This window comes from Haematobia irritans, chromosome 3, assembly GCF_050003625.1.
Source record: "Haematobia irritans isolate KBUSLIRL chromosome 3, ASM5000362v1, whole genome shotgun sequence".
NCBI lineage: Eukaryota > Metazoa > Arthropoda > Insecta > Diptera > Muscidae > Haematobia > Haematobia irritans.
The window spans coordinates 48,863,050-48,888,879 of NC_134399.1; the positions used below are offsets into that span (position 1 = coordinate 48,863,050).

Consider the following 25,830-nt stretch of genomic DNA (forward strand, 5'->3'; position numbering starts at 1 on the left):
TAAATTTCTTGGTTGACAGTCCCGGAAGCTATTAAAATGCTGCTTTTCAAGCCAAAGGTACAGCTGGCTTGCCAAACCAGATATTTCTTTGCGAACTTTGACAGTTTTATGTGCTTGAAAATATCTGCTACCTTTCCCCTTCCTTTTGCCGTATAAAACTCCTGTCCCGGAAGCTGCTTGTAGTCGGCTTTGACGTAGATTTCGTCGTCCATTACCACGCAGTCAAACTTCGTCAGCATCGTCGTGTACAGCCTCCGGGATCGCGCTTTGGCCGTCGTATTTTGTTTATCATCGCGATTTGGAGTCACTACCTTCTTGTAAGTCGCTAGTCCGGCTCGTTTTTTGGCTCGATGCACGGTTGTAGACGATACACCCAGCTTATTTGCGGCATCTCGGAGAGAGAGGTTAGGGTTTCGCTTGAAACTACCGTCAACTCTCTTTGTCGTCTCAGCGGCTTCCGGTTTTCGATTTCCCCCCGATCCAGACTTCCTGGCTGTCGACAAACGTTCCCCAAACACTTTAATTACATTTGTAACGGTTGATTTGGCAACTTTTAGCGATTTTGCCAGCTTTGCGTGCGAGTAGCTCGGATTTTCGCGATGCGCGAGCATAATTTTGATACGCAGCTCTTCTTGCTTGGACGGCATTTTGACAACTGAAGAGTGAATTCCAAAATCAAAATAGGAGCAACATTCTACACACACACACACCTTCAAAATGAGGGGTGTTCAGGTTTTTTAAATGCAAAATTGAAAGAAATAAGTCAAGTTTATATTGACCAAATTTTGACCGTATCACCCTTTACTTTTAACAGTTACGTGTCACACAAGCAACTAAGCCGTTGATCTTTTGCAGGAAACGTTTCCAAGCTGGGCAATCATAATAAGCCACCAAGACATTGCGACTTTAAAACCTTCCTGTCGTACCATGTGAAAGAATGCTATCAACCCAGCGTCGAATCACAGCCTCAACGATAGAATTCAAGTGAATACATTTGGTTGAAATTGCTTCTCATTATCAACTGGATACTTTTCGCTTTATTATGAAATAAACATCCGAACATTTATCTCAAAACATTAAATTTTTCTTCCAACACGACAATACCAGCTCTTATTGGAAAATACTTTACAAAAATAGAGTCCTTTTAGAAGATCTTCATCAAGTTGAGTTTTGTTGCGGCTGTTTTGTACGGGAAATAAAATTAGGCTTTTGTAGAACTGCCATATATCGACTACCGAAGACATTGACATGTTAGATTTGCGTTCGGGACTAATAAAGGGTGATTTGTTAAGAGCTTGATAACTTTAAAAAAAAAAAACGCATAAAATTTGCAAAATCTCATCGGTTCTTTATTTGAAACGTTAGATTGGTCCATGACATTTACTTTTTGAAGATAATTTCATTTAAATGTTGACCGCGGCTGCGTCTTAGGTGGTCCATTCGGAAAGTCCAATTTTGGGCAACTTTTTCGAGCATTTCGGCCGGAATAGCCCGAATTTCTTCGGAAATGTTGTCTTCCAAAGCTGGAATAGTTGCTGGCTTATTTCTGTAGACTTTAGACTTGACGTAGCCCCACAAAAAATAGTCTAAAGGCGTCAAATCGCATGATCTTGGTGGCCAACTTACCGGTCCATTTCTTGAGATGAATTGTTCTCCGAAGTTTTCCCTCAAAATGGCCATAGAATCGCGAGCTGTGTGGCATGTAGCGCCATCTTGTTGAAACCACATGTCAACCAAGTTCAGTTCTTCCATTTTTGGCAACAAAAAGTTTGTTAGCATCGAACGATAGCGATCGCCATTCACCGTAACGTTGCGTCCAACAGCATCTTTGAAAAAATACGGTCCAATGATTCCACCAGCGTACAAACCACACCAAACAGTGCATTTTTCGGGATGCATGGGCAGTTCTTGAACGGCTTCTGGTTGCTCTTCACTCCAAATGCGGCAATTTTGCTTATTTACGTAGCCATTCAACCAGAAATGAGCCTCATCGCTGAACAAAATTTGTCGATAAAAAAGCGGATTTTCTGCCAACTTTTCTAGGGCCCATTCACTGAAAATTCGACGTTGTGGCAGATCGTAAGTCTATTCATGATGAAATGTCAAAGCATACTGAGCATCTTTCTCTTTGACACCATGTCTGAAATCCCACGTGATCTGTCAAATACTAATGCATGAAAATCCTAACCTCAAAAGAATCACCCTTTATTTATGTTAGCCATATATTCACAGAAGATAAGCGTATACAAATCCTAGGGTCCATTTAATTAAAAAATGTAAATTACTAAAAAGGTTAGCTTGTTCACAAATGTTATTGCACAATCAAAATATAGTAATTGTTTTTAATGTTTGAAGTTATATAATGTGTACCATTCTAATATTGTTCATTTGACCTGAGTGAATTTATAATTTTATTCGGATCAGCAGCTGTTCAAAAATAACAGATTGTTTGCTGTTTTAGAAAAAAAAAACTGATAATAAAGTATAAAATTATACCTCTTTTATGCAAATTTAATTATAACTTGATGGGGAATATCCCAAAACAACTTTTTATAAAGTTTATATTCTTTAAAATGGATTATTAAAGAAAATTAATCGCGAAAAAGTGAGGATTTTAGCGGCTAAACACGAACTTAATACCCACGGAAAAAATTAAAATTCATTTTTTGCACATCAGCCGATTGTTTTCTAGTGATATCGACAAATACTTCCTTTTTTCATGTTTCCGAGTGCTTTTGCTGTCCATACAGCATACATTTTCAATGTTAAACATTGAAGTTGAATAAAAACATGTAATGTCTTGTCATTTGTTGAGTTATTTGAAGATAAAAGATTGTTCACGTGGACAGGCAACAACAATGCCTAGTAAAATTTGATAATCGATGCCAACACTATACCATTTTCCGCCAAGGAATTAGAATAGATTTTACTGCCCGTTCATGAAACCCAAAATCGTCTCGAGACGAATCGTTCGTCTAGGGTGAAACTAAAATAACTTTAGATAATTTGCTACAAAGGGCCTGTTCGAAACTGTTACGCGCCCGCCTTTCACTGTGCATCCACAAATAAGCAAAAGATGTCAACTTCAAAACAAAGGCAGAATGGCATGGTCAGTTCGAAATTTACCCTGGCTAACTCTTTATCAGGTTGTTTTTGGTTCTGTCCCTGTCTCTGGCGCGCTAACATATAAAGATATTATTCCATGCCATTATCAACAAAAAAAATATCTAATGTGTTTCCAATGAATACCACCTTGGATTCGATATCACTGTCACAGACCAAGCATATGCCATTCCTCGACGACAAGGTGTCACTGTCGTCGTGCACAATTTCCCCGCCCGTAGCCTATGACAGATTCCGTGCAAAATATATTTTCTGTCCCATCGACCACACTACGGACTCACCGACCAACTATGCTATTATCTCTCCAAATGAAAACGAGTTAGAGTTCCATTTTTAAGTGATACAAATTCATTAGATATATTTAAGGAGATTGAGCCTTATAAATGTAGAATGTCTTATATCTATAGAAATATTATTATATGATATATTCATGTGAACATAAGTTGTAATTTATAAGACCATGATATAATGAAACGAAAAACGAATCTAGTACTATATGGAAATGGCGGAGCAAGAAAAAAAAATAGTAGTAATCTATATAACTCTAGAAGATTATGAGATATATAAGAGGATTCGAAATGAGGGAAAAATATAGCAAATATAATGAGCACATAAAAAGAGTCTTAACAGGCGCTCAAAAGCGTTTAAATACATAAATAGTGTCGTATAAATATGAGGAATTATATTTACACAACCTCAGCTTCAGAGAGAATTATAAAATGTACAAAGAAATTGCTTAGGCATAATAATACTTAAAAGTAATGCTGTTTACTTAAAAGCACAGGAAAAATGAGAAAAAATGCATAAAATGAATGTAAAATGGATAGTATATCGTAAGATGATTGCAACTTCATAGATTATAAATCATGCAACTCTGTAGAAATTGAGGCATATTTCATTAACCCTTTTATGAATTTCTACCCCCTTACCACATTTCGAAAATTGAGCGAAAGTAACCTTTTCTGTTTTTTCATTAACACCTAACAAGAGGTAAGCCTGCCTAATTACGAGCTCGTTATTCGGTAGGACGCAACACAAAGAAATTTGAGTTGACTGTTTATCATTAAAGGACACAATCACACAATAATGGAAGAGGTTAGGGGAAAGAAATTTGGGATAAAACTAAGGACATGAGTATATGAGAAGGTTCTACATGGCCAAAAAGGAAATTCTTATATGCTAATACTACATAATACTTCCCAAGTGTTGAGCTGCTACATCTATGGTCTTCTTGGAGTTGGTTGAGCCGCCACTTGCAACAAACAAAAAAAAAACTCCCAGAATGTTTTTAGCTGAATATAGTGAAGTCGCTAGAGTCACTTGTCCCCTTCTTGCCAGCTGATGGAGATGTAAATTCAACAGTTGTAAATTCTCTTCAGTTAAAGTTGAACCGCAATTGTAAGCTTTGCCGGTTGAAGATGAGTCGCACTTTTTTCAGTTCGCCAATTATAGATGAACTGCACCTTAGTTTTGCGAGTTGACGTTGAAAATTGGGGTTTTGCCAAGATAACCCAATATTTTAGAAAATTTGACTTTTAGGAAAGTAGCCTTATCGGATGAAATAATTTTCAGCTACACCAACGATGATGTGCAACGCCAGCGCACTAAAATATGGCGTGGATTCCCTTTTCTTTTGAGGCTTCAATATGTATATCCATATACAGATGGAAAATCTTAGCAAACGCTTCTCCTGGCAAAAAATGTGTATAATCTAATGATTTTCTTTTTGAGACTGCGATCGCTTTGCCCGTGTTGCGGAATATTGGCAAAATAAATAATTGTAAAGTTGGCGGATAGTTTCCTTAAAAGTTTATAACACGTGGAAAATATATCTCTTTTTAAAACACTTCTTAATGGTTCAACTGTCGAGCACAAAAAGAGGTCGAGAACATTCTTATCACTTTCTTTGTCAACTCTCTTTTCTGTCCTTCGCAGGTGTGTGTTTTCGATATGTAACTCCCATGTTGCCATATTCCACCACAACTGTTTCACGCAAAATGTTTGCGTCCTGCGAAGATCTTTACCGTAGTCGAACTATCACAATTAAAGCGATCCGTCACAAACCTGCTCCGTATCAAAGGCCAAGGTCGAAGAACGGACAGGCAGGATAGCTTGAAAATAAACCAAGCGTGTGGCTCGACCCACAAGCCGGGCACACATCATATCGCACTTACGGGCGAAGGTCTGAAGCGTGGAATCTACCTATGTATTTCCCTTGCAGGTCCTCAATATCGTAGAGGCTATTCCCAACTTTCCCTCTTATCCGGCACTTGATGAATTTGGGATTGAATTTAGCGTTTAAGGCTTTCTTAAAATCACTCTGTGAGTGGCTTTTTCGAAATACCTCTTTTCCTACGATATAGGACATAGTCCTCGCCCTTGTATTATATGTCCTGTCCGACTTCCTGTGTGCCGTCTCCAAATTCTTACATATCCTATCACGAATTCCCTGAAGCCTGTCAGAGCGTTCAACTACAGTATCGTCTGTCAGGCTATTGAGATTAATGAGAACTTCATATGTAGAGCCGTGTAGAATCATGTTTTGCCCAAAGGCGGCAAAATAAGGCGAACATTGTATAGCAGAATGGAAGTCGCTACGCAATACTGACAAAATCTTTGGTATGTCCCTATCCCAGTTAGTATGGTCACCTTCGTCTTTTAGGAAATAACGTATCTTAGAAATAATTTCGCGATTAACTCTCTCCGAGCAATTTGCTTGAGGCGAGTAGAAACCCGTGGTAATATGGGTGATCCCATAAGTGCAAAAAAAATCAGTTATTTCCTTAGATGTAAACTGCTTAGCATTGTCCGTATGAATAAACTGAGGGACACCAAAAGTGCAAAATATATAATTACTAAGGAAGTCTATGACGTTGAGTGACGTTGCAGTCCGCAACGGCCTCAAAAAGACGAATTTCGTCATATGGTCAACGACAATCAATAACTGCGTGTTCCTAGATTTGAAATATTTCTGTCTTATACGACGAAGGGCTTTGTTGTAACCGCCGTGACAATCAATAAGGTGATACCTTGCAATTGTCTCATCCACAAGAGACTGCGGCAACCAAATCTTCCACAGGTCCTCCTCGTTGTCAATACCATTCCGAAACCTTGCTCTCTTGTATACAATATCGCCAGTGATGCGTAAATCGGGCAAAGCCTCGTTATTCTGCCTTATCCTATCCTTTAATTCGGTATACCCTTCCTCCCGAAAAGCGGGTGAGGCAAGGTCGATCTCGGGCAGAGAGGGTATCACTTCCAACTCATCAATGTCAAATCTTGAAAGGGCGTCTGGCACCACGTTGAGTGACCCTTTCCTGTGTTCCATGGTGAAATCATACGATTGGAGCTTTAAGCTCCAACGAGCTAACCTCCCCGAGAGATTCTTCAGGCTCATAAGCCAGCGCAAACTGGAGTGGTCAGTGACTATTTTAAAAGGAACCCCGTCTACATACTGCCTGAAACGCTCCACGCTCACAATGGCCGCAAGGCACTCCAGCTCGGTCACCGTGTAGTTTCGCTGGGCCTTGTTGAGCTTTTGCGAAACATAGGCTATTGGGCGTTCCCTTCCTTCGTCGTCCACTTGGTATAGTACACCACCGACCCCTATACGCGAAGCATCGCATTGAATAACAAATGGCCGTTCGAAATCAGGTTCCGCAAGCACCGGTGCATGAGCAAGAGCATCCTTTAGTGAGGAGAATGATTTCATTGCCCCGTCAGTAAGTCGAAACGGCTTATTAGACTTACTTAGGCAATCGGTGAGAGGACCAGATAGGTTCGAAAAATTTGGTATAAAGGACCTGTACCAGTTCGCCATTCCCACAAAACGTCTAACTTGCCTAGGCGTTTTGGGCATGGGAAACTGCGTGATGGCTACAACCTTTCCGGGATTAACCCTCAGTGTGCCACCTCCTATAATATAACCTAAATATGGTATTTCCCTTTGACAGAATCGGCTCTTACCAATATTAATAGTAAGTCCGGCAGACTTGAGGCAATATGCCACTTCGTCAAGAAGTTTCAGATGGCTGTCAAAATCGTGGCTACAAACGAGTAAATCGTCTAAATAAATAAACACAGAGTCCCTAAGTCTCGAGGGGATGGTTTTGTCCATCAGACGACTCATGGTCTGAGGACCATTGCAGACACCAAATGGCATGACCCTATATTGATATAGGGGTCTGCCAGGTACGGCGAAAGCTGTCTTTTCCTTTGAGTCCTCAGATAGTCTGATTTGGAAAAACGCATCCTTTAGGTCGATGCCGGTGATGTAATGTGTATCTTTCAATCGACTCAAGAGCCCGTTAATATGGGGAAGAGGATATGAGTCCTTCTTGGTCACTGCATTCACCTTACGACAGTCCAGACAAAGCCTTATCTTGCCTGGTTTACGAATGACAACAATTGGGCTGCACCACGGGGAGTTAGATTCCTCTATGACTCCGAGAGTCAGCAATCGGTCCAGCTCCTCGTAGACCTCGGCTTGTCTAGGTGGTGATAGGGGGTAATGCCGTGATTTTATTGGTGTAGCGTCACTAGTCTCAATCCGGTGTTCGAGAAGTCTTGTACAACCGAGCCCTAATTTCTCGTACGACGGAAACTTCAAAATAGTCATATCTAAGCGTAGTTTCTGTTCAGGGCTTAGATCATGAAAGAGTACATTAGGTGGTGGTGCCTTCTCAATGCTGCTAACTTGGGGTATTATTTCAGGAGCTATTGCATATAACTTCCAAAAGTCAACACCAAGGTAGCCCTGTTGTGTTAGGGTCGGAACTATATAAAATGTAACAACCTTCGTTACACCTTTGAACATCACCGGTAAAAAACAATACCCCACTATCTCATCTTTCGAGCCATTCGCACTGGATACATTGCATCTGAATCGCTTTAACTCAATCCTATTCCTTCTAACGAAATCTAAACCGCCCTTCCCCAGAACCGAAATGTTCGCACCGGAATCCAGCAGACACAGAAATTCGTCATCGTATATCCTAATTCTGGCATAAGGCCTACCGTCGTCCGCGTTTGACAAGCATGTCGATTCAATGGCCCTTCTAAAAAACCTTCTCTTTTCATAACGCGCTCTGCATCTCATTATCCGAGGAGAAGGTCTACAAGTCGGTACAATCTGAGTGTTAAGGACATAGTCAGGTAATGCTGAAATAGTCGAGGGGAAGTTTTCCTGTGGAACACTCTCCCTCTTCTCAAAATACGACTCGGGGTCTAATTTGGGAAACGAGAGTCCCCGGTGGCCATCTCGCTCCTGCGGCGGTTTCCCGTGTGGGCGTTGCTACATTGCGGTGTCGTAACGTCTCTTTGCCCACACTTATAACAAAAAATATTTCTCACAGTATCTGGGCAGTAAATAAAACTATGTCCCATGTTGAGACAGTTCCAGCATTTTATGCGAGAATAGTCAGCCCTGGTATTAGGGCGAGTCACCCTTAGGGACTCAATTTGTGGATCTATCTCCCCATCTGAGTCCCCATGCTCCTCCTCAAATGAGATTTCGTTAACCTGCCGCTGGCGAGTCGTTACACTGTTGGGGGCGGATTTATTCTCCCTAATTATCTTCTCGGCCCTCCGGGCAACTTCACGTAATTCATCGACATCCTTAAAATCGCGCCCAAAAAGCATTAGTTTGAGGTCCCCGTCAACGTTCTCTCTCATGATCTCTACCAATGTGCTGTCCGATAGCGGAATTCTCAACCTTTGGTTCATCTGCATGATAACCGTATGGTAATCATCATATGATTCCTTGGCATGTTGTCGACGGGTCGAAATTCTGAGCTTGACCTCATTATCGCTCTCTAAGGTACCGAATTCCTTATTCAATGCATTTTTAAGTTGATCGTAAGTAGATCTTGGGTGCTGTTTTATATACCTCCAGTACCAGGATTCGGCCCTATTTGATAAGAAGATTTGAAAGTTATTCATTAAATGATCCGAAGGGCAATGTGACCTACTGGCCAACGTATCTATCTTAAATATAAAATCGGAAACGCTACCTTCCCCACTATAGGTAACATTCCAGTCCTTCAGCTTGATTGCCTGAGGAGCAATTATATCCGAGTTACTCGTCTGATTTATTGGAGATGATACATCCCGAGTGTGTGACGGCGAATGCCCACCATCGCGTGGCTGGCTTATTGAATCCCTAAGATATCTAATTTCCCTTTGAAATTCTGCTTGTGTGTTTGCCAATGACTGTTGCAGGCAAAGGACTAGGCTCTCCAAAGAATTCACATTTGAGTTATTCCCGTCAGGTCTTACAGTAAGCGGTGGGGGATCGGGCAATCGCCCCTGCTCATCCATTGTGAAACCTCGGTCTAAATTAGATCGGTTATTTATCGGTTCACAAGATTGCCCTGTCACGGGCCCTACCTCGGTAGTACTATCAGATATACCCAAATGCGACACTGATTTACTATCAGTCACTTCAATGTTGGTAATAGTCCCAACTGAGCCACCTGAACTATCCAGGGAAAAATTCAGTTCCGACCCTTTAATCGCCTCTACTGAAGAGTTAGCTCCGACACAGATGCCGGACCTATTGTTATTATGAGCGACATCTCTTCCTCTAGTACACTTAAAAGAATTTGTCAGACCGATAGACGAAGGGTTTGGTGAATCTACCACTTCTATGAGCCTTTCCCTACCTATGTTGTTATCTGTCGGAACCGAAGTCGATATATTTTCCTCCTCTTCAATCTGATTGTCCTTAGATGAGTTAGAACGTGATTTGGAACGGGTTTCCATTCCTTATCAGAATAAAATGTATCCCCGAAAATAAGTCATATCCTAAACTGTATTGTTGAGGTAAGCAAAAAAAAAAACAAAACAAAAAACAACTGCAAGACATATGATAGTAAAATAAAGATCAGCGTAAATAAAAATCGAAATAATGATATATATCATTCCGGAGAGATAAATAGCATATTGGTGTAAATAAGTCTAAATGTGGTCTCGATCAGGGAACGCATGGTACAGAAGTACACAGACTTTTCCCCCTTCCATTACTTGACAAGCAGTGACTCATTAGATTAAGAGAATCCTCGTACCGTCTCAAGTAAAACGTATGATAAAACAAGAAAAGTGCAAAAAGCCGTATGATCGTAATGCTCCAAATAGCATTTTATCATTAACCAAAACAAAATACACCGCTATTGCACGACAAAAAAAAATCGACCAATGTCTTGTGCATATTGTATGTGGGTGCCTACATGCCAACTCCCAAAATGTACATTCGTTGCAACAGTAGCTAACATGTTAATAGTTATTAGCCTGGCCCCTCGAATGTCCAAAAGTAAGAATGTCATGTTGGAGATGTGAAAATAAATAAACAAGCTTTTCGCGACTACCACACACTTTTTCTACAAATGTAATGACCATAGCTATAAATATCAGGTATGTAAAGTAAAGTCCCAAAGAATTTAGATCTTATGGCATTTCACTTATAAGTGCGAGTAGATGGAAGCATAGCTCGAATCTTGTGTCAGCAACAGTGGCTCTGGTTTTAAAATGAAATCCTTTAAAAGAACATCCATAAATTTGGGCGGTGATTATGAAAATCAAACAAAAAAAAAAATGTTAAGATATACAGAAAACCTTAACTTTCGTTGGGCGCCATATATGTTACGCGCCCGCCTTTCACTGTGCATCCACAAATAAGCAAAAGATGTCAACTTCAAAACAAAGGCAGAATGGCATGGTCAGTTCGAAATTTACCCTGGCTAACTCTTTATCAGGTTGTTTTTGGTTCTGTCCCTGTCTCTGGCGCGCTAACATATAAAGATATTATTCCATGCCATTATCAACAAAAAAAATATCTAATGTGTTTCCAATGAATACCACCTTGGATTCGATATCACTGTCACAGACCAAGCATATGCCATTCCTCGACGACAAGGTGTCACTGTCGTCGTGCACAATTTCCCCGCCCGTAGCCTATGACAGATTCCGTGCAAAATATATTTTCTGTCCCATTGACCACACTACGGACTCACCGACCAACTATGCTATTATCTCTCCAAATGAAAACGAGTTAGAGTTCCATTTTTAAGTGATACAAATTCATTAGATATATTTAAGGAGATTGAGCCTTATAAATGTAGAATGTCTTATATCTATAGAAATATTATTATATGATATATTCATGTGAACATAAGTTGTAATTTATAAGACCATGATATAATGAAACGAAAAACGAATCTAGTACTATATGGAAATGGCGGAGCAAGAAAAAAAAATAGTAGTAATCTATATAACTCTAGAAGATTATGAGATATATAAGAGGATTCGAAATGAGGGAAAAATATAGCAAATATAATGAGCACATAAAAAGAGTCTTAACAGGCGCTCAAAAGCGTTTAAATACATAAATAGTGTCGTATAACTATGAGGAATTATATTTACACAACCTCAGCTTCAGAGAGAATTATAAAATGTACAAAGAAATTGCTTAGGCATAATAATACTTAAAAGTAATGCTGTTTACTTAAAAGTACAGGAAAAATGAGAAAAAAATGCATAAAATGAATGTAAAATGGATAGTATATCGTAAGATGATTGCAACTTCATAGATTATAAATCATGTAACTCTGTAGAAATTGAGGCATATTTCATTAACCCTTTTATGAATTTCTACCCCCTTACCACATTTCGAAAATTGAGCGAAATTAACCTTTTCTGTTTTTTCATTAATACCTAACAAGAGGTAAGCCTGCCTAATTACGAGCTCGTTATTCGGTAGGACGCAACACAAAGAAATTTGAGTTGACTGTTTATCATTAAAGGCCGCAATCACACAATAATGGAAGAGGTTAGGGGAAAGAAATTTGGGATAAAACTAAGGACATGAGTATATGAGAAGGTTCTACATGGCCAAAAAGGAAATTCTTATATGCTAATACTACGTAATACTTCCCAAGTGTTGAGCTGCTACATCTATGGTCTTCTTGGAGTTGGTTGAGCCGCCACTTGCAACAAACAAAAAAAAAAACTCCCAGAATGTGTTTAGCTGAATATAGTGAAGTCGCTAGAGTCACTTGTCCCCTTCTTGCCAGCTGATGGAGATGTAAATTCAACAGTTGTAAATTCTCTTCAGTTAAAGTTGAACCGCAATTGTAAGCTTTGCCGGTTGAAGATGAGTCGCACTTTTTTCAGTTCGCCAATTATAGATGAACTGCACCTTAGTTTTGCGAGTTGACGTTGAAAATTGGGGTTTTGCCAAGATAACCCAATATTTTAGAAAATTTGACTTTTAGGAAAGTATCCTTATCGGATGAAATAATTTTCAGCTACACCAACGATGATGTGCAACGCCAGCGCACTAAAATATGGCGTGGATTCCCTTTTCTTTTGAGGCTTCAATATGTATATCCATATACAGATGGAAAATCTTAGCAAACGCTTCTCCTGGCAAAAAATGTGTATAATCTAATGATTTTCTTTTTGAGACTGCGATCGCTTTGCCCGTGTTGCGGAATATTGGCAAAATAAATAATTGTAAAGTTGGCGGATGGTTTCCTTAAAAGTTTATAACACGTGGAAAATATATCTCTTTTAAAACACTTCTTAATGGTTCAAATGTCGAGCACAAAAAGAGGTCGAGAACATTCTTATCACTTTCTTTGTCAACTCTCTTTTCTGTCCTTCGCAGGTGTGTGTTTTCGATATGTAACTCCCATGTTGCCATATTCCACCACAACTGTTTCACGCAAAATGTTTGCGTCCTGCGAAGATCTTTACCGTAGTCGAACTATCACAATTAAAGCGATCCGTCACAAAACCGAAACTTTTTACTATGGTGAGATATCAATTTACTATGGTGAAAAAATTGCTAATTTGTGGTACACATTTCTTTAACAAATACAACCACTTTTTGTTTGTTTTGATATAATCCAAACATGCCAAACCTAGTGATGTCGTAAATGTCAAGAATTTTCAACAAATGTCAAATTTCTTACTAGCCCCATAGGCTAGGGAAATTATTCTCACCTCGATCTACGTCAAATTTTTACCAATGCTAGTTAAAAGATTCGGTTTCGAACAGGCCCAAAACCTCCAATTTTGGCATGAACTCATTCTTAATGATTTACTATCGAACCCCAAACTATAGTTCTCGTGATATTAACGAATGATTTTTGACTTTTCGTTCGTCTCGAGGCGAACGAAAATTCCACGAACAGACCGTTATTTTGGCGACATGCCGCTAGCCGTCACTGTATTCCGTCGCGGATTTTGGTCTTCCCATAAGAAATACACGTAAACAGGTGTTCGCCTATCGCTATGGTTATATTTACACAGTATTATATTATTCAACCGTCGAACTGAACGGACGTGTTTTCTAATAGCGGAGTATTTCATCGTAATAAGTACTTATTACGAATTTCACGTGTGGTGGAAATAATAAACCACCATGCAGCGAAATTCAAAGTCATCCACTGGGTTGCTAACTTCAGGGCCCAGTGGATGGGTAACGACTGAAGTTATAAATTTGGGCAGCGACCATGAGTCAGGCCCAATTAATCGACCTGTAGACGGGTCGACTGGCGGTGACACTTTGGCAAGTCGAACCTTTTCTAAGGTGACGACATCAAAAGGAGGCAATCCCTCTCGAAAGAGATTCAAGGAACGAAGAAATGCTTTGTTTATCCTAAAGAAATTAGGATCAGTCGACCCAAGCACGTTGTCGGCTAAGCAAAGCGATTCCTTAAAATGGGCTCAAGGAATTCTTGAAGCTGGAAAAAGGGAACGATCACCGGATGAGCTACCATACTCTAAACGGGATCAAAGATCGTTTGCCTCAGTTGCAAAAGACAGCCTTGTGATGGCTATTATTAATAAAGGAGCATTGGACGGTATGATTCCAAGGCAAAAATGGGGGGAAATTGAGAACGCGATGTCTGGTGTCTACTCAGAGGTGCGAAAAAAGTTTCCCGGATCAAGTCCTCGACGGCAAGATGCTGGATGGTATCAAGGACGATATAAGTTAATAGCTTTTGCAGACCAGAGGTCTATGGATTGCTTTAAAGCTGCATTGATGCTAATTGGTGAAGTTTGGGAAGGAGCCGCTTTGGAGTTAGTCGATAAAAAAGACATACCGGCTAAACCTAGAGCACATGCATGGATACCGGCAAACCCTCCTGATCCTGAGTCAATACTAGAGAGACTAAAAGAATGTAACCCAGATCTTCCAACCGCCGATTGGAAGGTTGGTCGTTTGGATGAGGTGGATGGACCAAGACGAAATGCGGTGTTTATATTAAACATAGAGTCGCTGCCACATCTAGCCCAGACCCAAGGACGCGTAAGTTATGGCTTTCATGATATCCATATGAAGGTATACAAAAGCGATCAGCCAAAGGATACCGAAACGGACAAGCCTCCGGTAGAGTCAGCAGTGAAAAAATCTCCTAGCGAAGCCGAAGGAGACATAAAACCTACAGACTATGGCGAAAATCATATGCGGGAAGTTTCTACAGGCTCAAACCTGTAATGAACCTACTGATAAGTTTAGATCAGCAGATAAGTCGAGCAGAAACCTAGGTCGAGTAGATACCAACTCAAATACTATCGTTTCTAATCCGAAAAAATTTGATATGAAGAGGACTGCGGGAGCCTTTCAGGACTAGCTTCAGTCGGGTGGGGGGTTCTCGTCCTCTTCAAGCAAATTGTATTCTACAGGAAAATTTTTCTATAGACTCCCTTTTTTTCGTTGGCAAAAAAAATTTAAATGGTTAAGACTATAAATAACTATTATTTTTACCCCATTATAATCTTATGGAAACGGTGTAAAATTCACTCCCATGTATCTCAAGATGTTGTGAGATTTCGGCGCTCTCGTAACCCATACCCAACCGATGTCTTGGCCGCGCCCTTTATGTATTCCAAGACCCCTTACGACCTACATCCTACATAAACAATTACCACATAGTGGGATGGAAACACTCCAATTCCGTTTAGCAGTTCATGTCGATATTGTATCACATTTATTCATCAATTTACTTATTTAAAATACATTTCTAGTATTAAAGTATTGCTCCTTATGCTTAATGAACCGAAATTATTCCTACTAAATTGTATTCCTTGGAATAAATTCCTACATGAACACAATTTTCTAAAACTTTATGAAAATAGTTAAATAAGTTATCTGAAATTCACAATAACCTGGGCGAAAAATTATATATATTTTTAGAGTTTTACTATGTTTGCATCTTAAAAGGAAATGTTCCAAATTCCAAGAATTTACTTAATATTAGTGATTAAAAAATGTTAAATGTTTTTTCTTAAATTCTCCATCTCTTTCAATGGGGGAAGGTATCCCGATAAATTCAAATTTTTCCCTACTTCTTTTCCGTATTCTTTAATTATGGTTATTATTTTTGTTTTCTATTTTTTTTTTATTTGCAAAGCCAAATTTTAATAGACCAATGCGATTTACTGATATTTCATTGTGACTCTATTCATAACATTATATTCGATGTATACTCTTCTTATTACTACGCTTTCATTAACTAGATTTGTTTTTCTGTTTTGGTTATTATTTTACGCATTCCTGGATTGGAACTTTTGATTTTACTTTGCTTATGATCTTTCCACACTTTCATTGATTGGAATTTCTCCGTTTTACTTTGCTATGATCTTTTACACATTCATTGAATGGAATTTTTGATTTTACTATTTACGCATTCATTGAATGGAATTTTTGATTTTACTATTTACACATTCATTGATTGCATTGTTTTTTTTGTACTCACCCGCATTGTCGATGATGATGAAGGCCTTCAGCAAACTCGTACAAAGCGTGGAAAATGTTGATGAGAGCGTTGTGGATAAAAAGAATACTTGGAGCCTGTCTTTGATTTTGCAAATCTACTAAATTTTAATGATCGTTAAATGCACATAATAATGAAAATAAAATGTCATTAAATTGTTCTTACATTACTATTTAATGATCATTAAAATTAGATATATGTAATCACTTATCTTAATGTTCACTATATGATTTCTTAAAAGCACCACTAATATTATTCTCTTTTCTTCTTACACGGACTTTAATTATTAAAATGAACGAGTTGAGTTAATAGTATGGTAATTGTAAATTTTTACTGGATCTCAACTCCTGGAGATGTTGATAAATATGAAATTTTGGCGAGCCGTTAATTTTTACATTCGTGACTATTCCCGTCAGCATCAATGCAAGACTGATTTTTATTTCTGCGTTGTTAGCTCTCTCTGCTTAAAGTTATATCATAGATGAGAGAAAGCAATGGTCTCAATTCTAGGCTCTATGAACCCCACGACTCAAAAGGGGGAGTGGGGATTAATTGAACTTGTGCTTATTTAATCGTAGAGGGACCATTGACGATTGTAAGCACTAAAATCGACGTAACTAGTCCCTTTTCTCTCATTTGTAAACCGTCTGGTAGATTGATCGTAGGCAACGAATATTAACTGGTGACTTCTCCGATTACAAGTGCCCAAGTGATATATCCAAATGACACCACGCCACGTGATAGACGTAAAATTCTTGCCAATCTGGCAGTGGTACAAGACTACTAAAAAAGATATATATCGTCATTCACATTCCATGCCTGACAGAGTTATTCAGTTTAATTACCAATAGTGTTATGTTTGTGGTAAAGGAATTTAGATTAAGTTCCTTCGCAGATCGGAGATACGATCACCCCGGGTGGGTTTCTGTTCTTCCACCCGGTTCCAATATCGACAAATCCTCCGAAATACCGAAACTTGTTTACACAATTCCTTTATAGTTCTTAAAATGTTTACGAATTTTGTACTGGAATTTTCTCAAAAACGGCGATCTCTCAAGATTACTTCCCACGTCTACTGAGCTATTCGGTCAAGATATTAACAAAAAAAAGGAAGTACGTTCCTTGCCAAAATCGCTTGTCAAAGTAACTCGTCGAAATTTGTTGACGATCATACGTTTCTGAATCGATCATCGATACCACAAGTAACGACATTGCCATTCATCGGTGACCTGAATCGTTAAAGATACACCGACATCTGCACATCGTTCAAATTCAAAACAATTCAATTGTTCTCTCTTCCGTTCAATCCGATAGCGAAAATAATTGGTTCCAATTAGTCCAAATTCCCACAGACTATTCAATTAAACCTCAGGTCAATTAAAGTGTTAATAGAAGACTTAAAAAAAATTTATTTCGTAAATATATTCCTCTTCCTCTTGTGATGCAGGTATATTCACACATTGCCCATTACAAAACCAAGTAATATTTGTATCTTATACTAAAATATTAATTGGAGAGAAAAACCCTAAGTCCGAATATCTTTGGCATGATAAGTGCCAACGATTTTCCCATATTCGTCTGCTAAGACGTAGTAGTTATTCCCTATTTTCTCTTTTATTGTCGCCTTCACAAAGATTGGAGAAAGTTTCGCATTAAATTGTTTTCCTGCGGAACTCTGTACGAAATTCCTTCTAAAAACGCTCTGGCCCACTGTAAATGATATAGGTCGAGCTCTTAGATTATATTGCTGTTTGTTCCGTTCGTAAGCTTGAGATATGTATCTCCGTACATCATGTCTAATGAGTTTTAACTGGTCATCCCTTGGAATTGCATGCGCTGGCTCGTCCAGAAGCTGAAGATTACGTAAAAGTTCATATGAGGTCGCATGGGTGACCATGTCAAACCCATAAAGTACATGGTAAGGGGAGCAATGGGTAGATTGATGAATCGAGTTTCTCAACGCACAACATATATGGCTTAATTTTTCGTCACCATCCGTGACATGCGACTTCTGCGTTATGGAACCTAGCAAGAACCCCTTGCCTAAGTTTTGAAGGAATCCAAAGCTTCCAGGATTTCTCCTCTTGAATTGCGTCGCCAGTATAATGCTCAACTCGAATGTAGATGAAATGATCAACGACCTTTACATCTGGGTATCTAGAAGCATCTGTCAGTATCTCATTTTTGAGTGAAACGTAATCGGCATCGAAGAAATGGGGCGAATTCAGGTCAATTTCCGGTTGCGACTCATCCACTAACGTAACACCTTCACAGTACATCCTTGAAAGCGCATCCGGGACTACGTTGTCCCTTCCCTTTCTGTGACTCACTGTAAACCGGTGTAACTTAAAAGCCCATCGAGCCAGTCTGCCGGATAAATCGGATTGCTTCATCAGCCAGACCAGGCTCGAATGGTCTGTTATAACTTCGAACTCATGGAGCTCGATGTAACAACGAAACCTCTTTATGGCCTCTATTGCAGCTAAACACTCTCTCTCAGTTACACTATAGTTCCTTTGAGAGGTGTTTAGCTTATTGGACATAAAGGCTATGGGTCGTTCCGAGCCATCGTCGTCCAGTTGCACCAGAACAGCTCCGATGCCATAATCACTGGCATCGCAGTGAACGTAAAATTTTTTCGTGAAGTCAGGATTACTCAAGACAGGGGCCGTTGTAAGTAAATGCTGTATTTTCCTGAAGGCTTCGTCGGCTTCATGGGTCCAGACAAACTTTTTCTTGGTGGATATTACTTCGGTAATGGGGAAGACTATAGAGGAGAAGTTGCTAATAAATCTTCTATACCACCCACAAAGACCCAAGAAACCCCGAACCTGCTTAAGATTTCTCGGAATAGGCCATGACAGAATTGCCAGAACCTTTTCGGGATCCGTCTTCAAACCCCCATGCCCGATTACATAACCCAAGTACCTTGCTTCTGTAACGCAGAATCGACTCTTAGCCACATTTAATGTCAAATTTGCCCTTTGAAATTCGGCAGCTATTCTGACAAGCACAGCCAAATGTGCAGAGAAGCTCTGAGATCAGCAGGTATCAATTCGTCCATGAGGCGACACATCGTTTGTGGGGCGTTACACAGTCCAAATGGCATAACCACAAACTGGTAGAGAGGTCTACCAGGGACTGTGAACGCCGTTAGATGCTTCGCCTCATCGGCTAGGCCGATTTGCCAAAATGCGTCCTTCAGGTCAAGTTTTGATATTATATTCGCTTTCGGCAGGCGTGAAAATATTCCCTCTATGCTTGGTAACGGATAGGCGTCTTTTTTAGTGACGGAATTTAACTTTCTGGCATCTAGGCACAGTCGGACTTTATTTGGTTTAACAACCAATCTCATGGGAGAACTCTATGAGGAGGAAGATGGTTCAATAACCCCTAAAGTCAGCATACGATCGATCTCCTTATACATCAGATTCTCCACTGCTGGAGAAACTGGATAGAACCTCTATTTGATCGCCTTGGCATTGCCAATGTCGATTTCGTGCTTAATTAAGCTTGTTCTCCCCAACCCCTGAATTTCATAGTTTGGAAATAGAGCTTTGACAGCTTCTAATTGTTGTAGCTGACTATGGGTTAGTGGAAATTTATTTGATTGAGAATCATTTGATTCGATTCTATTTTTAATATCGGACAATATATCGGACTTTTCGAAATCGGACAATTCAGACAGGACTTTGGACTTATTATGATTCCCGGACGGACATGACACTGTGACGGACTGAAAAATAGAAGGTGCTAGATTGAATTTATCCCAGAAATCTAGACCTAGTATCAAATCTTGACTTAAGGACGGAACAATCAATAATCTAAGTTGACGGACTTGATCCCTAAAACCAACGTCGACATCTAAATACCCAATAACAGTCTGTCGATGCCCAGAAGCTGATGCTTTGGATTCATGGAATCCATCGAAACTTGAAAAATCACTCAACGCTAGTTTGGAACCTAAACAGCTTACATTGGCTCCTGTGTCCAAGAGACCGTGTACGTCAAAATTCAAAAATGACACTCGAGCATAATATCGGTGATCCTGTGGATCATTGATAATACTCGATACGATATAACGAGAATACAATCTCCTTTTCCTAAAATATTTCCTTAGGCGAAGTGTTGAACGCTTAGGTTTTAAGCAATCGTTACGGGAAAGAGAGGATACGTTAAAAATTTCATTCCGTTTGGAGATATATTCCGCCAACCTAATGTGATAAGGCCGGGGCGGAAATATTAGTTTTTCTCCCATCTCGGGTACTTCTCGTTTCCAAATTACTATTGGCTTTTCAATGGAAAAACTGGGCGTTGGAGAGTCTGGATTACCCGTATTAATACAGACTTCCTTGCTCAATTTACCATCATCATTTAGTTTTTTGACTGCGTATTCTGGCCGTAAAGCTTCCCCGCCCCTATTCTTTTGGAGGCACACTTAGGACAGTTGGGCTTATATACATTTTTTGCTCCGCACCCGTAGCAAAAAACGACTCTATCACGCAGGCAATCCTCCCAAAGGTGTCCGGGCTCGTTGCAGTTCCAGCACTTAAGCATCGGGTGGTTTAAGGCGTCTACGGCAGCTTGCACCTCCGCCTGATTATCAGCTGTTGTGTCGTCGAAAATATCGACCGAAACAATGTTCCTGCGCGGAAACGAATAATTTGTAATTTTGGCCAAGTTCTGTTTCCGGAAATTATCCTCACCTAATAATTCCTCCCTCATTTGCACTAATTTACGAAGGTGAGCCAAAGTACATATAGGCACGTAGAGGAGCTCATGCCGAATATCGGAACGGAGATTTCGTTTAAGAATCTCAACCAATTCTGTCTCATCGATGGTCTTACTCAATTTATCCATGATAGACGAAACCGCTTCAAAAAAGGAATCGAATTTTTCCCCAGGTTTTTGTTTCCTATTACGCAGTTCATCACTGATGTCGGAGTCAGTCTTGAAGTCTTTAAACTGATAACGAATTTCCGTGCAAAAATCTTCCCATACAATTGTTCCCACTCTCTTATGGTGGCGCCAAAACCATGATTGCGCTTTCCCACTTAGAAGTAATTGCAGATTCTTACAAATAACTGAAAAATCGTTATCAAAATGATCCGCTGTCAGAATTTTGATCCTATATAGGAATTCCTCTACACTTAACCCATTCGCCGAACCGTCGAACTGCAAGTTCCAATTCTTAATTATCGATGTTATCTTGTCGGTTCTCAATGCAAAGCTCGTGTTATGACTGAAAGGAGAATGAATATTGGGATTACCCTGTAAAAAATGTGAATTCGATGGCATATTAGGAGAAGGAGAACTGTTATTGCGTGGGACATTTGAGACCGGGATGCCTTGTAAATTTAAATTACTCAAAACCCTTGTAATAGTAGACTCAATAATTTGACTAAGCTGAGAATAATCGATTGCATTAGGATTCCGTTCAAAAATCTGATTAGAGTTGTGGGTCGTATTGAAATGGTTCAGATCTGTGTGAGATTGCTCAGGAGGAGGAAGGTGTCTATCCTCAGCTACCTGTATATTACAACCTGACATTTGAGTATAAATAGGGTCTTGAGGATTGATCTTTCCAGAACTACGGGTATTATACCGGAAAGCTTTGGCTCCTCTAAGAGGTCCTTGTTTCGGTTTCCGATTCTTAAATTGCCATGACGGTGTATTCTGAGAAGTACTTTGTTGGTCCTCCTGTTGCATAGCTGATGTATTTTCTCCAATGAAATTGGGTTGCAAACTCGTGGAGCTCAGACAGTTCACATGGTCTTTGACAAGAAGGACACTCTAATGTTTCAGCGAGAGCATTCTCGATGCAAGCACGATGGAATATGTGATTGCATTGGTCTATTTTAAGACACTCCTGCGACGAATTCAGAAGTGTATTGCAAATAATGCAATTCGGAATCCCATCGGTACCCGTTCCGTCGTTTTGACGAGTCGGTGATCTCATAACTGACATTTTGTAAAATATCGTAAAGACTGATAACGATATCAGATAAAAATTCGTGAAAAAAATGTATTACAAAAATTATATATATTAGTGTTTCCATTTTCCACAGTGGATGTTCATGTGTTCGTGATTTAATATGGGAGCGAAAAATACTTAACAAAGCCGGGTTATTTAGTGTGATTAAAGTCGAGTATCTGAAAACATGACAAATTGATACAAACCGGACGACAATCATGTCCTTGTTGTCTTTGAATTTTTTATGGACTTTCAGCGCCAGCAGCGTCTCAAAAGTTTTCCAATAGAAAATCAATTTCCGATGACTAAGTAATCAATTCGCAATTTCCCAGAAATGTCCGAAGGGAAACTATTGTTAACTTTTTGAATTCAGAAAATCATCGCCAAGGACTTATCGGTCAAGTACTCGAACCTCATCAAATACTCGAAAATCCTGATAAACTTGACGATGTATTCAAAAATTAAAAGTTAGACAAAAGTAACCCTTTTACTGGTTCTATAGATATGTGAAAACATTTTTTGGATGGAAATGGAATTTTAGAGCCGATTTCGGCCCCACGTTGGGCGCCATTTACTGTAATGAACCTACTGATAAGTTTAGATCAGCAGATAAGTCGAGCAGAAACCTAGGTCGAGTAGATACCAACTCAAATACTATCGTTTCTAATCCCGAAAAAATTTGATATGAAGAGGACTGCGGGAGCCTTTCAGGACTAGGTTCAGTCGGGTGGGGGGTTCTCGTCCTCTTCAAGCAAATTGTATTCTACAGGAAAATTTTTCTATAGACTCCCTTTTTTTCGTTGGCAAAAAAAAATTTAAATGGTTAAGACTATAAATAACTATTATTTTTACCCCATTATAATCTTATGGAAACGGTGTAAAATTCACTCCCATGTATCTCAAGATGTTGTGAGATTTCGGCGCTCTCGTAACCCATACCCAACCGATGTCTTGGCCGCGCCCTTTATGTATTCCAAGACCCCTTACGACCTACATAAACAATTACCACATAGTGGGATGGAAACACTTCAATTCCGTTTAGCAGTTCATGTCGATATTGTATCACATTTATTCATCAATTTACTTATTTAAAATACATTTCTAGTATTAAAGTATTGCTCTTTATGCTTAATGAACCGAAATTATTCCTACTAAATTGTATTCCTTGGAATAAATTCCTACATGAACACAATTTTCTAAAACTTTATGAAAATAGTTAAATAAGTTATCTGAAATTCACAATAACCTGGGCGAAAAATTATATATATTTTTAGAGTTTTACTATGTTTGCATCTTAAAAGGAAATGTTCCAAATTCCAAGAATTTACTTAATATTAGTGATTAAACATTTTTCTTTTTCTTAAATTCTCCATCTCTTTCAATGGGGAAGGTATCGCGATAAATTCAAATTTTTCCCTACTTCTTTTCCGTATTCTTTAATTATGGTTATTATTTTTGTTTTCTATTTTTTTTTTTATTTGCAAAGCCAAATTTTAATAGACCAATGCGATTTACTGATTTTTCATTGTGACTCTATTCATAACAATATATTCGATGTATACTCTTCTTATTACTACGCTTTCATTAACTAGATTTGTTTTTCTGTTTTGGTTATTATTTTACGCATTCCTGGATTGGAACTTTTGATTTTACTTTGCTTATGATCTTTCCACACTTTCATTGATTGGAATTTCTCCGTTTTACTTTGCTATGATCTTTTACACATTCATTGAATGGAATTTTTGATTTTACTATTTACGCATTCATTGAATGGATTTTTTGATTTTACTATTTACACATTCATTGATTGCATTGTTTTTTTGTACTCACCCGCATTGTCGATGATGATGAAGGCCTTCAGCAAACTCGTACAAAGCGTGGAAAATGTTGATGAGAGCGTTGTGGATAAAAAGAATACTTGGAGCCTGTCTTTGATTTTGCAAATCTACTAAATTTTAATGATCGTTAAATGCACATAATAATGAAAATAAAATGTCATTAAATTGTTCTTACATTACTATTTAATGATCATTAAAATTAGATATATGTAATCACTTATCTTAATGTTCACTATATGATTTCTTAAAAGCACCACTAATATTATTCTCTTTTCTTCTTACACGGACTTTAATTATTAAAATGAACGAGTTGAGTTAATAGTATGGTAATTGTAAATTTTTACTGGATCTCAACTCCTGGAGATGTTGATAAATATGAAATTTTGGCGAGCCGTTAATTTTTACATTCGTGACTATTCCCGTCAGCATCAATGCAAGACTGATTTTTATTTCTGCGTTGTTAGCTCTCTCTGCTTAAAGTTATATCATAGATGAGAGAAAGCAATGGTCTCAATTCTAGGCTCTATGAACCCCACGACTCAAAAGGGGGAGTGGGGATTAATTGAACTTGTGCTTATTTAATCGTAGAGGGACCATTGACGATTGTAAGCACTAAAATCGACGTAACTAGTCCCTTTTCTCTCATTTGTAAACCGTCTGGTAGATTGATCGTAGGCAACGAATATTAACTGGTGACTTCTCCGATTACAAGTGCCCAAGTGATATATCCAAATGACACCACGCCACGTGATAGACGTAAAATTCTTGCCAATCTGGCAGTGGTACAAGACTACTAAAAAAGATATATATCGTCATTCACATTCCATGCCTGACAGAGTTATTCAGTTTAATTACCAATAGTGTTATGCTTGTGGTAAAGGAATTTAGATTAAGTTCCTTCGCAGATCGGAGATACGATCACCCCGGGTGGGTTTCTGTTCTTCCACCTGGTTCCAATATCGACAAATCCTCCGAAATACCGAAACTTGTTTACACAATTCCTTTATAGTTCTTAAAATGTTTACGAATTTTGTACTGGAATTTTCTCAAAAACGGCGATCTCTCAAGATTACTTCCCACGTCTACTGAGCTATTCGGTCAAGATATTAACAAAAAAAGGAAGTACGTTCCTTGCCAAAATCGCTTGTCAAAGTAACTCGTCGAAATTTGTTGACGATCATACGTTTCTGAATCGATCATCGATACCACAAGTAACGACATTGCCATTCATCGGTGACCTGAATCGTTAAAGATACACCGACATCTGCACATCGTTCAAATTCAAAACAATTCAATTGTTCTCTCTTCCGTTCAATCCGATAGCGAAAATAATTGGTTCCAATTAGTCCAAATTCCCACAGACTATTCAATTAAACCTCAGGTCAATTAAAGTGTTAATAGAAGACTTAAAAAAAAATTTATTTCGTAAATATATTCCTCTTCCTCTTGTGATGCAGGTATATTCACACATTGCCCATTACAAACCTCACCAAAGCTGAACCGCGGATTGTTGCGAGAGTCACCGAGATCTGTGAAGAGGAAGCCCTTGATGACTCAATTGAAGCGGCTGATGTGACGGTGATTGAAAATTTGGATGATTCTACGGTTCCTCCAGATAAATCTTCACCATTGTAAGGCCTCTTGTGCTGCCTTAAAAGTTCTCCTGATGAAAGGAGACATAGATATAGTTCTTATTCAAGAACCATACATATATAAGAACAAGATCTGTGAATTAAGCACTCCGGGTTTCAAACTTTTGCATAATACCGGTAACGATATAAATCGAGCATGTATAATTGCTAAAAACGAACTAAACTTGTTTCTGCTTCCTTCATTGAGCAATGCAGACACTGTCGTAGCCAGTCTAGAGATATCCACATGCAAATATTGGGTATCTTCGGTCTACATGGGACATGATAGGGATATGCCACCCTGTGCCGTTAAGACCTTAGTTGAGGAGTCACTAAAAACAAAGACAAAACTCATTATGGGATGCGATGCAAATGCACATCATAGTATTTGGGGAAGTAGTGATACTAATGCAAGGGGAGAGTCGCTAATAGAGTTTATTTTGCGTACTAACCTGGTAGTTTGCAATAAGGGAGATGCACCA

The 25,830-nt window shown here is 38.9% G+C and overlaps 1 protein-coding gene across 1 annotated transcript; it reads right to left on the minus strand.

The window, feature by feature from the left end:
• Window positions 1–17,430: 17,430 nt before the first annotated feature.
• Window positions 17,431–17,802, minus strand: LOC142230912 (uncharacterized). The gene has a single exon (XM_075301531.1). The coding sequence runs from the start codon at window positions 17,800–17,802 to the stop codon at window positions 17,431–17,433; it is 372 nt and encodes a 123-aa protein (XP_075157646.1).
• Window positions 17,803–25,830: the final 8,028 nt, after the last annotated feature.